The sequence below is a fragment of the Sinocyclocheilus anshuiensis genome, unplaced genomic scaffold (genome assembly GCF_001515605.1).
Source record: "Sinocyclocheilus anshuiensis isolate Anshui unplaced genomic scaffold, SAMN03320099.WGS_v1.1 scaffold1491, whole genome shotgun sequence".
Classification (NCBI taxonomy): Eukaryota; Metazoa; Chordata; class Actinopteri; order Cypriniformes; family Cyprinidae; genus Sinocyclocheilus; species Sinocyclocheilus anshuiensis.
The window spans coordinates 85,298-101,156 of NW_015555706.1; the positions used below are offsets into that span (position 1 = coordinate 85,298).

At 35.2% G+C, this 15,859-nt stretch overlaps 2 protein-coding genes across 2 annotated transcripts in view; both read left to right on the top strand.

The window, feature by feature from the left end:
- Nucleotides 1-4,282, top strand: part of LOC107671804 (rho GTPase-activating protein 30) — a 22,456-nt gene extending 18,174 nt beyond the window's left edge. Inside the window, exons 12-13 of the mRNA XM_016464776.1 lie at nt 450-1,063; nt 2,127-4,282. Coding sequence (XP_016320262.1) covers nt 450-1,063; nt 2,127-4,083 — 2,571 coding nt within the window. The 3' untranslated portion in view covers nt 4,084-4,282. The remainder of the gene's footprint in view (nt 1-449; nt 1,064-2,126) is intronic.
- Nucleotides 4,283-6,517: 2,235 nt separating this feature from the next.
- The window catches only part of LOC107671818 (zinc finger protein with KRAB and SCAN domains 1), a 14,009-nt gene continuing 4,667 nt past the window's right edge, over nt 6,518-15,859 (top strand). Inside the window, exons 1-4 of the mRNA XM_016464798.1 lie at nt 6,518-6,954; nt 9,329-9,429; nt 9,513-9,582; nt 9,730-9,813. Coding sequence (XP_016320284.1) covers nt 6,720-6,954; nt 9,329-9,429; nt 9,513-9,582; nt 9,730-9,813 — 490 coding nt within the window. The 5' untranslated portion in view covers nt 6,518-6,719. The remainder of the gene's footprint in view (nt 6,955-9,328; nt 9,430-9,512; nt 9,583-9,729; nt 9,814-15,859) is intronic.

The following is a 15,859-nucleotide window of genomic DNA, read 5'->3' on the forward strand; positions in this document are numbered from 1 at the left end:
ACACACACACACACATATACTGTATATACAGTATATATATATTTTTTGTATTTATTTATTTTTTTATTAAGTAAATTGTTATTAAAAATAGTTCTGCCTTTGTAACTATCTTCATAGTATTGTTCATTACCTAATAAAATCTAAAATATTTTATAAAATATTATAAAATAATTAATTAAAATTACATTTCCTTCAACTCTTCCGTGATCTTGGATGAACATTTTTACCATAGCAATGCATTGTGGGATTGTGTGATGCTGTATTATATGATTCTATAAGAGGTTTTCATTCAGTTTCAGTGATTAATTATCTGTAATTTTTTTTAAATGAGTCTAAATGAAGTACCGCATAAAGTAGTTTAATACTGTTGACTTTGTATATGATGAGCACGCTTATAATGCCTTAAGATGTTTGTAATTGACGTCTGTCTCGCTTTCTCTCTTCTCCAGGTTGAGTTCTCAGTCGAGGCGCCTTGTTTTGAGGAGGAATATGAGGATGAGGAGGATGAAAACAAGGACAGTCTGTCGCAAAACTGCACTAATGAGCATCAAACACAGTCCTTCACACACAGGCCTCTTCCTGGAAAATCACACAGCCTGCCGTATAAGTGCCGCCCCTTCCTGCCGACCCCATCATTATCCTCAGATGACGAGTACAGCCCTGCTGATAATGATAATGATGATGAGTCTGATAAAGGTTCTGAATATGAGGACATGTTTTGTCAGAGTCTCCCAGCCTGTCGCGGTTTCCAGGGATTGTCTTGGTTGAGTCCACAAACCACCGCTGGCTCGTCTACTAGCAACGATGTAGATCTTCACACTAGTAACCAATCAAACGCACTTCCTCCAGAGAACAATAATGATGCGCAATCCATCGACCAATCAGAAGACGCGATTCCTGCAGCTTCTGCATCGACAGACAGACGTGAACCCGCTTTTGATCCATCTCTTTGTGAAGAACATCTCAGTTCAGCTGTATTAAAGACAGATGAAGTGCGTATGGATGAAAAGAAGAATGACGAGAGAGAATCAAAGGATGTGGCGAATGATAAACACACACTGATGTAAGTACCTGAGTTCTTCTAGAATGAAAGTTCATTTCATCATTTATTCACACATATGACTTTATTTCCTGTGTAAACATTAAAGGAGAATAAAACTATTCTTATAGAGGTTGTCAAGGTCTAATAATGACACAAAACACCATAAAATAATTCATACAATTTATGTGCTATATTACACTTTTTTTTAAGTCATATGATGCTTTGTCCGAAACAAACAGAAAATTTAATTTAATTTACATTTTTACTTAATATATTATCATTAAATTAAGTTAAATTAAATATTTCTGACATTTTCACTATCTACTTTTGAATAACTACTAGTTGTGTATAAATGTACTGAATAAATGTAGCATAAAAAGTACATAGCACACAAATATTAAATTAATAGTAGTAATAATAAATTAAAATAATTTATTAATTTGTTTTTTTCACTTACATTTTTGATTAAAACAAAGTTAATTAAATTAAATTACATATTTTAACTTATTTTTTTTTGTTAAACTTAGTTTTAGTAACTTAGTTTGATTTTTGCATTATAAATATATATATTCATAATTAGTAACTTAATCATTTTTAATGTAGTCTAATTCAATAATTTAATTTACATTTTTAATACAAATATATATTAAATAATTAAATACAATTACTTCAATTAATTAATTAATTAAATATAATAATAATAATAATAAGTAAATATATATTATAATTAATTAAATATATACACATATTTATCACTTAAAAAATAAACAGCACACACAAATATTGGGTAATTTATGATTAATTTAATTATTAACAATTCATTATTTTCTACATTTTTGAATCATTTAATTAACAGACTGGAAATCTTCCCAGTATTCATAAGGACTACTTTTATCATGCATTTATGGTTGTTTTTGGAGCTCGACAGCCCCTGGTCACTGTATGCTTTCTTTTTTATGGAAAACATAAACCTGAACACTCTAATAATCTCCTCTACTTGTGTTTCAAGGCAGAAATAATATTGGGTTGTAACAACACAAACGGTGTAGTATTTGTGTAATATTTGACTTTTGTATGTGTACAGGAGAGAAAATGATCTAGAGAGTGAAGCCAGTGAAGAAGACACTTATTTTGGACCGGACTCGATTCCTTCTTCACCAGAACCCGACCAAACTGAGACCGACAGCACCAGCGTTCCTGAGCCCATCCCAGCACTGTCTCCAGCTGAAGATGCTCAGCAGGTGCTGGATGCTGATGGTTACCATGGTAACAGTGAGGTAACCATCACAGATGAGCTCACGGATGCAGACCGCGTCTCGCTGACTCCTCAAGACCAACCGCCAGAGGAACAAACACTGATTATAAACCAAACAAAGACCGAAGAGGGTCAAACGGAGGAGGCTGAGAAGAGAGAGGAAACGGAAGTTATAGTGGAGTTGGAAAAATGCAGGGAAAATGAAGGAGAAGAGTGTGAGAACAACAACAAAACAGATGCAGGTGAAGGAAAGTGTGAAGATGCTGAAGAAGATGCAAAACCTGGATCTGCGGAGGAATGTAGTGATGGGAACGGAGAACAAAAACAAGTGGACACACCTGAAAGAAAAGAGGATTTCAAGGAAAATAGTGGAGATTGTGAGGAAAATGCAAATGATGGACTTGAAGAAGGAGAGCAAGACAAAAACGAAGCTGAAAAACAAGAAGATTTAGAGGAGAATAGTAGAGATTGTGAGGAAAATGCAAAAGATGGATCTAAAGAAGAAGCCAAAAGACAAGATTTAGAGAAAAACAGTGGAGAATGTGAAGAAGGAGATGAAGGACACGCAAAAGAAGGAGAACAAGAAGCTAAAAGACAAGAAGATTTAGAGGAAAATAGTGGAGAATCCGAGAAGGTAGATGAGGAACATACAAAAGAAGGAGAAAAAGACAAAAACGAAGCTGAAAAACAAGAAGATTTAGAGGAAAATAGTGGAGAATCTGAGGAAAATGCAAATGATGGACCTGAAGAAGAAGCCAAAAGACAAGATTTAGAGGGAAACAGTGGAGAATGTGAAGAAGGAGATGAAGGACACGCAAAAGAAGGAGAACAAGAAGCTAAAAGACCAGTTTTAACGGAGAATAATGGAGAATCTGAGAAGGTAGACGAGGAACATACAAAAGAAGGAGAACAAGACAAAAACAGAGCTGAAAGACAAGAAGATTTAGAGAGAAAAAATGGAGAATGTGAGGAAAATGCAAATGATGGACCTGAAGAAGGAGAACAATACAGAAACGAAGCTGAAAGACAAGAAGATTTCGAGGAAAATAGTGAAGAAAATGCAAATGATGGACCTGAAGAAGAAGCCAAAAGACAAGATTTAGAGAAAAACAGTGAAGAATCTGAGAAGGTAGATGAGGAACATACAAAAGACCGAAACGAAGCTGAAAGACAAGAAGGTTTAGAGGAAAGCCGTGAAGGAAACTCTGAGGAGGACGTGAACGTAAAAACAGAAAGTTCTGTTGAGGGAGATCTTTTTCCTGAAGGTGGAGATGATCCGGAGAAGTCCACACTCGTGCAGCGTCCACACGAGATGCAACACGAACAAACACAAAGCAAAGAGGGGATGTCCGATCCGATCTCAGCGGCGCCTCGCAAACGCAAACCCGCGAATCCCACCAAAGCGGTTCCTGCCGTCCCTCCCAAACCTCAGACCTCCAAACTCACGGCGTTCACGCTCAGAAAACAGCTTCAGCACAGACAACATGACGATAAAGAGGCGCAGGCAACCGACCAAGAACACGGGGCGGAAACTAAAACGCCGCAGAGAGAAAGCGCAGGGAGCTGTAAAACACAGCCGAGACGCGCCGATGTGGACGGGACGAGGCTGGACTCCGAGGGTCCCACAGAGAGACGGGAAGCATGGGATGCAGACAGAGAGGCCAAGAGGAACAGCGGCATCAGCATGTGTTTCGACCACAGAGAAGAGGAGCCGAGAGAGAGAGAGCACAGAGAGACTATCAGGAGCGCAGTGGGACAGAGAGAGCCGGAAAGACGGGAAAACTGACTGACTTGAGAGTAAACCTGTAAAATATTACGTGCAAAAAAAGTGTTCACATTTTCTTTCAATATACTCATTTTCATATATATATATATATATATATATATATATGGGGTTAGAAGGTTTGTATAGCTGAGAAGTGCATCTCAAATGTGAACCTGGACCAAAAAACCAGTCTTAAGTGTCAATTTTTTTTAATTGAGATGTATGCATCATCTGAAAGCTGAATAAATAAGCTTTCCATTGATGTGTGGTTTGTTAGGATAGGACAATATTTGGCTGAGATACAACTATTTGAAAATCTGGAATCTGAGGGTGCAAAAAAATCTAAATATTGAGAAAATCATCTTTAAAGTTGTTCAGATGAAGTTCTTAGCAATGCATATTACTAATCAAAAATTAAGTTTTGATATATGTACGGTAGGAAATTTACAAAATATCTTCATGGAACATGATCTTTACTTAACATCCTAATGATTTTTGGCATTAAATCTATAATTTTGACCCATACAATGTATTGTTGGCTATTGCTACAAATATACCCCAGCGACTTAAGACTGCTTTTGTGCTCCAGAGTCACAAATCATTTAATAAATAAAATAATTTAATAAAAAAAAATAAAATGGTTGGTTACAAACCATCCACTCTATAAATATTGATTAACTAGTTGTTCATTTTCAGACTTGTTTAATGTTTTGATCATTGTGTTGCATTATATATCCTAATGCACTCGAAACTCAGGAACAAATGCATAAGAAACCGAACACAGCCACTTAATTAAGACAATCTGTGTATATGATGGTTTATGTTTTTTTTTTATCTCTGTATACATCCAATGCATTTTATTTCAATAAAATAGAATTTTAATTATCTTTTGTGCGTATATGAGGTATGTTTTTAATGCTTTCACTTAGTTAGGACTCGTATATTATATATTTCAAGAGATCGGGATTTCAAAGAATCTAGCAGACGGAGCCATTTGTAATTGGTTTTTTATTAATTAAAGCCGTACAAAAACTCTGTTATGCTGCTTGATACTGCAAACTGGTGTTTGTTATATTATGTAATATATACACTGGTTTGTAGCACGGGTAGTTTTACCATTTACTGCACTTTGCTATTTTTATAGTCTATTTTTTGTCTAAATATTGGCTAATGAATTGATGGATAGCTGGCAAGAGGTTTGTCTCTAATTGAATTTTATTATCAAAGGCTTCTAGCAAGACTTTCTCTTTTCTGTATTGGATTGTCATTATGTGTCATTTCCCCATTTAATCCCATCGGTCACAATAGTGACCATAAAGAGGTAAAGCTCTAAAAATGTTACTGACTGGTGTTTTAGTGCATTTTTTTTCTGCAAATATGGAAACAATGAAGGGTCTCAATTAAATATGTGCTGCGTCACATGGTTAGTGCAAATTGTCACATGACCAGAGCAGTTTACTTCCTGTCTGAACCATGATTTAATGATGGCTGCATCAAAGCTCCAAAAACAAAAGGTTAATAAAGTAACAAAGATATTGCAAAGATTTTTGGTACACATTATCTTTAAGGTGTCTAGTATTAATGTACGTGTTTCCAATTGTTCAGTTTTGTTGAGTGTGGTCATAGAATGAGTAAACATTTTGATGGCAACAATAGTGACCGCTGGGATAATAACTATTATTATTTTATTTTTTATCTTAGTATACCTATTCAGTGTTGTAGAAGGGTTTTTATGTATAATAGTATAGCCTGACCATAGAATGTGATAAGACCGTTTAAAATGTGTTAATAACTGGGCTGAGATATATACACATTATCCATAAACCCATAAAACACACTCTTTTCCATAAGAATTAAAAAAAAAAAAGATTGATTATTTTCAAGGGGTTACTAACGACACATCATTTTGATATTTTCATGTCTGAGAAAAATTTGGGATTAAATGGGTTAAGTTCATTATTAGATAAATTATTATATAATTTCATATGGAATAATAAACCAAATAAAATCTAAAAGATTCTAACAATCCATGCATATATATATATATATATATATACACAGTTGTCTTGCCTATACAAGTTCTTTGTTGGCATGAATAAAGACAAAAAGCCAGTCTTGAATATCCCAAACTGTCACTGACACATATGAGCCATTTCAAAAATGCTCATCCACAAAATGCTTATTATAAATCAAAAATAAATAATTTTAAGGGTTGTCATCAACCACCTGTCTCTGTTTCCATGGTTACCTCTAAGAACAGATGCCTATTTGGTACCAGGAGAAAATAACTGTAAGCAACTTTTACTCTTACTAAAACATTTGAAAATGTTGTTGAGTATTAATATGTAACATTACAACTGTTAGGCTATTTTGCGCCCTGCTTCAATCCAGAGCGAAGCGCATCCGTTTTTGCGGCGCTTCTAATTTTGGATTTACGGTGCTTTACAAGAAACAGCCCAAAATCCATTGGTCCTTCAAACGGTGACGCACTTCACTCGGAATTGGTCAACTGTTTTGTGAGGTTTGTGTAAACACTATTGATGCGCGCTCGGCATTCACCAAAGAAAAGCACCAGATCGCACGCGAATCGCCAAACGAGCATCATCTGCCCGCGCGAGGACCATACAAGCACTTTATTCGACGCTTAAGCGACTGGAATGTCTGCATCAGTCGATATCCACGCGCAGCTGGCGTCGATCCTCGAGCGCTTCGCCAAATGCGCGCTGCTGGAGATGAGCCGCGCGGTGGAGCAGGAGATGACGCGCCGCCAGATGGAGGTCGAGACGCTGCTGGTCAAGCTTCAGTTCACCGAGAGCGAGCTGCGGTCGGCCCGACAGAACCAAGCGAACCTGCGCTCCGTGGGAATACAAGTCAGCAACAGCGGCCAGAGAGGTGTGCACAACTCCAGACACGCGAGCGTGCATTTAAAGTCAACATGATGCTGTTTAACCTGTGCTTTTCAATCTTTAATCATAATATTGATATTCTTGCGCTTCCGCTGAAACGACTTTCTTTCTCTGCTGACGTATGGAAGGCCCCGCTGCGGTTCAGCCAATAGCTAGCGACCCGCGTTCTAACCACGCCCCCTCAACCTGTCATACGACGCCACATGAAACTAGCCTCGCAGCGATGGTGAAAAGGTGCATCTTTGGATGTTTTCCTCTCAAAATGTTGAGTAAAATGGGTTGCAAATTCAGATTCATGTTGACTTTAAATTGAAGTGCTTAGCATAAAACATAAACATAGGGATCAGATTGGTACATACTGGTGTTAGTATTAGTAATAGGGATAATTTACAACAAAAATGATAATTCTTTCATCATTTACCCTCATGTAAAATGGTTCCATCATATCTCACAAATAGGAGTTTTTCACTCCTTTTCATTTTTCATCAAGCTCAGTTCCCGTCACTTCTGGGGTGCCCCAGGGCTCAATTCTGGGTCCAATCTTATTTTCTTTATATTTACTCCCTCTCTGCTTAATTTTTGTGTCCCATAACGTTTCATATCATATTTATGCCGATGATACTCAGCTCTATTTTCCTTTAAAATCAGGAACTGATTCCGTGTCCTCTCTGCTAGCTTGTTTAGAGGACATTAAGGTTTGGATGGACAATAATTTCCTTCAACTAAATCAGAAAAAGACTGAAGTTATGTTGTTTGGCCCTTCACACCTTTTAAATAATCTAAGTTCTACCCTGGTCCCCCTTCAAGAAAACATTCGCGATTAAGTTAAAAATCTGGGAGTCACTCTTGACCCTGAGTTAAAATTTGATAAACAAATCAATTCTGTAGTTAGAGCCAGTTTTCTGCAGCTTGGGGGACTTCGCAAGCTTAAAAATATTCTGAGCTTTAGTGATTTGGAGACCGTATTTCATGCATTCATCTCAACCAGGTTGGACTATTGTAACGCTCTATACGCTGGAATAAATCAGTCCTCGCTCTCACGCTTGCAACTAGTACAGAATGCCGCGGCTCGTTTTTTAACAGTGACAAAAAAGAGAGAACATATCACACCTGTGTTAGCGTCACTTCATTGGTTACCTGTTCAATTCAGAGTTGATTTTAAGGTTTTAGTATTTGTATTTAAATCACTTCATGGCCTTGCCCCTACTTATATTTCAGATCTTCTCCATTCCTACTCTCCTGAGAGAACACTTAGATCTTCCACCCAGATGTTATTAAATGTTCCAAAATCTCGACTTAAATCCAAAGGTGACAGGGCTTTCTCAGTTCTTGGTCCAAAGCTCTGGAATTCCCTACCATTGTCTATTAGACTATCCCCTACTCTATCCACATTTAAATCTTCTCTTAAAACATTTTTTTTTCTCAGGCATATGCTTAATTTGATAATATTTTAGTTTTAATTTTGTTTTATTTTGCATGGTAATGTTTTGTTTTGTTTTAACTTTATTCATTTTTGTTCTGTTTTCTTTTGATTTATTTTATTAGTATTTAAATTGTATTGTATGAGGATGTTTTTGTCTCGTATGTTGTGCAGCACTTTGGTCAGCATTTATGTTGTTTTAAAGGGCTACATAAATAAACTTGACCTTGACCTTCCAAAACCATATGATTTTCCTTCTTTCATGCAACATTCAGAAGATTCAGAAGATACAATGAAAGTGAATTTGAACCACCATATAAAGTTGTCTAGCTGGCTTGTGCTCTATATTCTCTATATTCAGAAGTCATTTGATAGCTTAGTTATTAGTTTTTAATTAATGGAAATATTTTCTCTCTTTCTAACATGCCCTTAGGACAGTTTTTTTTTTAATATACATACATGCATATATGTGTGTGTGTGTGTATATATATATATATATATATATATATATATAATTTATTTGAATATTAAAATATTTATATTTTAGTTTATATATATATATACATTATTTATTATATATACATATATATAATATATATTTATTTATATATTTAAATATTTGTATATTACTTTTTTATATAAACATACGTAAAATTAATCCATTTAATGTATTTAGTAATATATCATCTTTGCATTTCTCCTCTTCTCTAGATTGCTTGCTAATCTAGTCTAAAAAACCTGGCATTGTATGTTATGAATATTGTTGGCTCTTTGACACATTTATTTTGTTTCTCTTTTGTAAGTTGCTAAATTCATAAATGTACATGTAACATGAGGGTGGGTAAATAATGCCAGAAGTTTTGAATATTACAGATCCATGCATTGTTTCTGTTGTACTGTATTTCATGTTTTTTTCCCCACTATTTCTTTTTCTCATCAGAGGTGAACCTCAACCTTGTGAAGTTCAATGAAAATCATGACGGAGAAACACAGACAGAGACGTACACAGACGATTCTTCAGCACAGACATTCACATTGAATGTAAGCATTGCTTCGACTCTTAGATTAGATTCTTATTCAGTATGTTATATAGTATCTTGGTTTCTTGTCATTCCCAAATGCAGGAAGATGGAATCAAATCCATTCGGATCAAAGAGGAGCACATGGAGGAAGGACAGTGGGACAGCGGACCGAGTAAAAGACACGCACAGTTCTAAAATAACCAAACTTTAAAAAAATTATGATAGTGCTACCAAGTATTTACTCTTTATGATTGTCAAATATAATATTCTAGTCTACATTCTCAGTCGTTTGAATGATTCCACACTGTTTTTATTCTAGTATCTCCTGCTCTTTTCCTGTTGGGTCCAGAGGTGGAAGACCAGGACAGTTTCAGTGCGGGAACAACAGGACCAGCTAGAGAGGGTGAGCGGTCACTTCATACCAGAACTAGTTTAACTAACTAGTGATTAGAATTAGGGGCCTTTTTTTTTTTTTTTCTCCTCTACCAAGCATCAGATACACTGCACAGTATGTATACGGCATGGTTTCGGTACAGCAGGGGTTGAAACGAAACATAAAATTGCTTCTTCTTTTTTTCTTTTTTATTAAAGATGAACTATCATGCCCCTTTTTACGAGATGTGAAATAAGTCTCTGATGTCCCCAGACTGTATGTGAAGTTTTATCTCAAAATACCCCACAGATAAATTTTTATAGCTTGTTGAAATTGCCACTTTTAGGGAATGAGCTGAAACGCGCTGTTTTTGTGTTTGTCCCTTTAAATGCAAATGAGCTGGTTCTCCCGCCTCCCTTTTCAGAAGAGGGCGGAGCTTTAAGAGCTCATGCTCCGGCAAAACAGGACAATCTCACGCACTCTGATTGTACTGTGCAGTAAATGCGCGTTTATGAATTACACAGACGGGGAGCACGGCGCAATAAAAATAACGACATAGCTGGTCTCATGGTAACTTTGCATGCTATCACATTATGAGCTCGACAAATTCAAGCGGTAGACTTCACATTGCTTCCATATGCAATTTTTAACTACCACATTCCTACTTACGATCATTCTGGTAGCACATGAAGGCAGCATCAGTGAAAACAGGTAGATACAATGGTAGCTTTAGCAACATTAGCCTTACAGAGAGCCAAGAAGCTCTTTCAGAAAACAAAATATGACGCGTGATGCTTACTTTGTCTGGAGCGGACGTTCGCGCACAAAGCGTTGGTATCGATCCCTCTTTCAGCGCTGAATTATGCAGAGAGGCAGAGAGTGTCACAAATGGGCGGGACTTTCCCTAGTATGACGTCATATAGGGAGAAATCTGAAACCGCTTATTTGGAGAGACTGTTTATAATTTATTGAGATTATAAAAAAATTTATGGGTGGATTTTTACCATTATAGGCTGGTTGTTTTCACACACTGCGGCCACACAACTGTGTTCAAACACCTTATAAAAGTGATTTTTGCATAATACGGTCACCTTTAAACAATGGTTTACTGAACAAATTCAGAATCAGAATCAGAAAGAGCTTTATTACCAAGTATATAAAGGTCTTTAACCCTCTGGCGGTCAAAAATGAATGATTTTTTTTTAATTTCAATTAAATGAATTTACTCTATTTTTTAAATTTAATATTTTGTATTTTTATAGGGGTTTTATGCTACTATCATGATCATACACCTATGATCCATTTATTACCTGTTAACCACTTTTTGAGCATAGACCTGAAAATGTACTTTCCAGCTTAAACTGTCATAAATCTTGAGTCCTTAAAAAGTCTTAAATTTAGTTGTATCAAATTTAAAGCCATAAAAAGTCTTAAATGGTACAATAAAATCTTAATTATGACTTCAAGAGGTCTTAAATTTGGGGATGGAAAGACAAGATTAAATGGCTGTGATTCATAAATAAACTTGACCTTGACCTTCCAAAACCATATGATTTTCCTTCTTTCATGCAACATTCAGAAGATATTTTGCATGCAATGAAAGTGAATTTGAACCACCATATAAAGTTGTCTAGCTGGCTTGTGCTCTATATTCAAAGTCTTCTGAAGTCATTTGATAGCTTAGTTATTAGTTTTTAATTAATGGAAATATTTTCTCTCTTTCTAACATGCCCTTAGGACAGTTTTTTTTTTAATATACATACATGCATATATGTGTGTGTGTGTGTATATATATATATATATATATATATATATATAATTTATTTGAATATTAAAATATTTATATTTTAGTTTATATATATATATACATTATTTATTATATATACATATATATAATATATATTTATTTATATATTTAAATATTTGTATATTACTTTTTTATATAAACATACGTAAAATTAATCCATTTAATGTATTTAGTAATATATCATCTTTGCATTTCTCCTCTTCTCTAGATTGCTTGCTAATCTAGTCTAAAAAACCTGGCATTGTATGTTATGAATATTGTTGGCTCTTTGACACATTTATTTTGTTTCTCTTTTGTAAGTTGCTAAATTCATAAATGTACATGTAACATGAGGGTGGGTAAATAATGCCAGAAGTTTTGAATATTACAGATCCATGCATTGTTTCTGTTGTACTGTATTTCATGTTTTTTTCCCCACTATTTCTTTTTCTCATCAGAGGTGAACCTCAACCTTGTGAAGTTCAATGAAAATCATGACGGAGAAACACAGACAGAGACGTACACAGACGATTCTTCAGCACAGACATTCACATTGAATGTAAGCATTGCTTCGACTCTTAGATTAGATTCTTATTCAGTATGTTATATAGTATCTTGGTTTCTTGTCATTCCCAAATGCAGGAAGATGGAATCAAATCCATTCGGATCAAAGAGGAGCACATGGAGGAAGGACAGTGGGACAGCGGACCGAGTAAAAGACACGCACAGTTCTAAAATAACCAAACTTTAAAAAAATTATGATAGTGCTACCAAGTATTTACTCTTTATGATTGTCAAATATAATATTCTAGTCTACATTCTCAGTCGTTTGAATGATTCCACACTGTTTTTATTCTAGTATCTCCTGCTCTTTTCCTGTTGGGTCCAGAGGTGGAAGACCAGGACAGTTTCAGTGCGGGAACAACAGGACCAGCTAGAGAGGGTGAGCGGTCACTTCATACCAGAACTAGTTTAACTAACTAGTGATTAGAATTAGGGGCCTTTTTTTTTTTTTTTCTCCTCTACCAAGCATCAGATACACTGCACAGTATGTATACGGCATGGTTTCGGTACAGCAGGGGTTGAAACGAAACATAAAATTGCTTCTTCTTTTTTTCTTTTTTATTAAAGATGAACTATCATGCCCCTTTTTACGAGATGTGAAATAAGTCTCTGATGTCCCCAGACTGTATGTGAAGTTTTATCTCAAAATACCCCACAGATAAATTTTTATAGCTTGTTGAAATTGCCACTTTTAGGGAATGAGCTGAAACGCGCTGTTTTTGTGTTTGTCCCTTTAAATGCAAATGAGCTGGTTCTCCCGCCTCCCTTTTCAGAAGAGGGCGGAGCTTTAAGAGCTCATGCTCCGGCAAAACAGGACAATCTCACGCACTCTGATTGTACTGTGCAGTAAATGCGCGTTTATGAATTACACAGACGGGGAGCACGGCGCAATAAAAATAACGACATAGCTGGTCTCATGGTAACTTTGCATGCTATCACATTATGAGCTCGACAAATTCAAGCGGTAGACTTCACATTGCTTCCATATGCAATTTTTAACTACCACATTCCTACTTACGATCATTCTGGTAGCACATGAAGGCAGCATCAGTGAAAACAGGTAGATACAATGGTAGCTTTAGCAACATTAGCCTTACAGAGAGCCAAGAAGCTCTTTCAGAAAACAAAATATGACGCGTGATGCTTACTTTGTCTGGAGCGGACGTTCGCGCACAAAGCGTTGGTATCGATCCCTCTTTCAGCGCTGAATTATGCAGAGAGGCAGAGAGTGTCACAAATGGGCGGGACTTTCCCTAGTATGACGTCATATAGGGAGAAATCTGAAACCGCTTATTTGGAGAGACTGTTTATAATTTATTGAGATTATAAAAAAATTTATGGGTGGATTTTTACCATTATAGGCTGGTTGTTTTCACACACTGCGGCCACACAACTGTGTTCAAACACCTTATAAAAGTGATTTTTGCATAATACGGTCACCTTTAAACAATGGTTTACTGAACAAATTCAGAATCAGAATCAGAAAGAGCTTTATTACCAAGTATATAAAGGTCTTTAACCCTCTGGCGGTCAAAAATGAATGATTTTTTTTTAATTTCAATTAAATGAATTTACTCTATTTTTTAAATTTAATATTTTGTATTTTTATAGGGGTTTTATGCTACTATCATGATCATACACCTATGATCCATTTATTACCTGTTAACCACTTTTTGAGCATAGACCTGAAAATGTACTTTCCAGCTTAAACTGTCATAAATCTTGAGTCCTTAAAAAGTCTTAAATTTAGTTGTATCAAATTTAAAGCCATAAAAAGTCTTAAATGGTACAATAAAATCTTAATTATGACTTCAAGAGGTCTTAAATTTGGGGATGGAAAGACAAGATTAAATGGCTGTGATTTCATTATATTTCTGCTGTCCCAAAAGCGCCTCCTGCTGGCAGAGAATGAATGTGCATTTTCAATGAGCCCGTCTGCTGGTTTTGTTCAGACCAATGTGAAAATCAACCCATGTTTTTACACAGCAATCACGCAGAGTTGTAAATGTGAACTGGTGGATCGACAAGAAGATAATGAATTATAAACATCTAAACAATTAAGACAGTAAAATATATGTTATTTAATTAATATAATAATTGATATATTATTGTTTAAATTAATATAATTCTTGATATTTTTGACTCATCCATTTTCTTAAAAAATAGTTTAAAGTCTGAAATGTGAAGTTTATCATTTTATAAAACTTTTGTTTTTGTGAAAACCTGTATCTGAACTGTAAATCACGCTTTTTACAGTTTAATATGTTACTATAGACATTGCTTATATGGTATTAACTTGTGTTAAAAAGTCTTAAATTTGAGCTTAAAAATCCTGTTTGGAGCACAGACTTACGTTTGGTCTCTTTTTTTAAAGAAGACATTTGGCAGATTATTGCTGAAGTGAAAAAGTTTAAAAATTGAAAGTAAAAAACAGTTATAGAAGTTTAAATTAATTATTACGAAAAAACAATAATATTTTTAAATTTTATATGAAATATATATTTTCCAAAACATGTTTAACTCTAAAACTGCAAGAAAATCAAAGCTATTAATCTAAACGAGTCGTGTTCCAAATTTGAGGTTGATATCGCAAAAAATGAGCTTTCAGTAAGGTTTTGTTTGGCTGCAGTACCAAACGTTTCCATTAGGTGAAATTCACTTCCCATTCATTTCAATTGCTGTCATTTTTGACTGCGAACAGTATGAGCGGGACTATTTTCTTCAGGACCATTTTATCTTTTTTTTTTTTTTTTCACATAGCAAGTACCGAAACATTTACCAAGTTTCATACCATTCCAATGAATTAGGTAAGAGATAATCAACGATTGCCGTGCTTCAAAGGGTTTAAATGCACGATATGGAGGCAAAGAACCACCTGACGCGAAGTGCATTTAAAATCCTTTAATGCACGGCAAACCGTTGATTATCCCGCTTATTCCATGGTAATTTGCCAAGTTATAGACAAGTTAAAACCAGTATTGCTCTTTGCAGTGCAATATTTGACCGGAAGGATAAAAATGACAGTTATTTTCGTCAGTTACGACTCGTTAGCGCTAGCATTCTGCCCGCTTCAAATCAGATGCAGAGATGAAATAGTGCAGTAAGATCACATTTATTTGAATGAATTATAGCATTTATTTGAATTAATTATCGATTGAAAGAGAGAGAGATGCAACTGTGTGTGCGTTACCTGCGTCTGTGCGTCTCTCTACAAACAATCAAGTCATGTTCAGTTAGTTCAAAAATAGTGAGTTTGCCATACCTCGCTGCTGAGGAATACAATGTAGCGATCTAGGCTATTTTATTTTTTGACTTACAGAGCAGAGATGCTTTTCTGAAATGATTTGTATACAGCAGAGAGATTTCATTTTGAGACAACTGTTTTTTTTATTTTTATAAGGGAACAACCGAACAACACCAGAAGGTTAATAAATTCAATTATAATTACAATTTTCTTAAGTTTTAAAAAACAAATCTATTTCAGTTGATTCTGTAAACTATAGGGAGCCTTATTACTTGCACATTACTATAATATTAAAGGTTACAATTAACAACAGAGCCCAAACTATTAAATTATTAAATTAAACTGCTGTTTATTTTTAAATACAATAATCAACACTCAAATTAAAAAAAAAAATTTACATGGGTCAAATACGAAAAAGGGTTTAAGCATAAAAACAATGTGTAATACTGCTTTAAATTGTTGTTGTCCACCCCCCCCCCCCC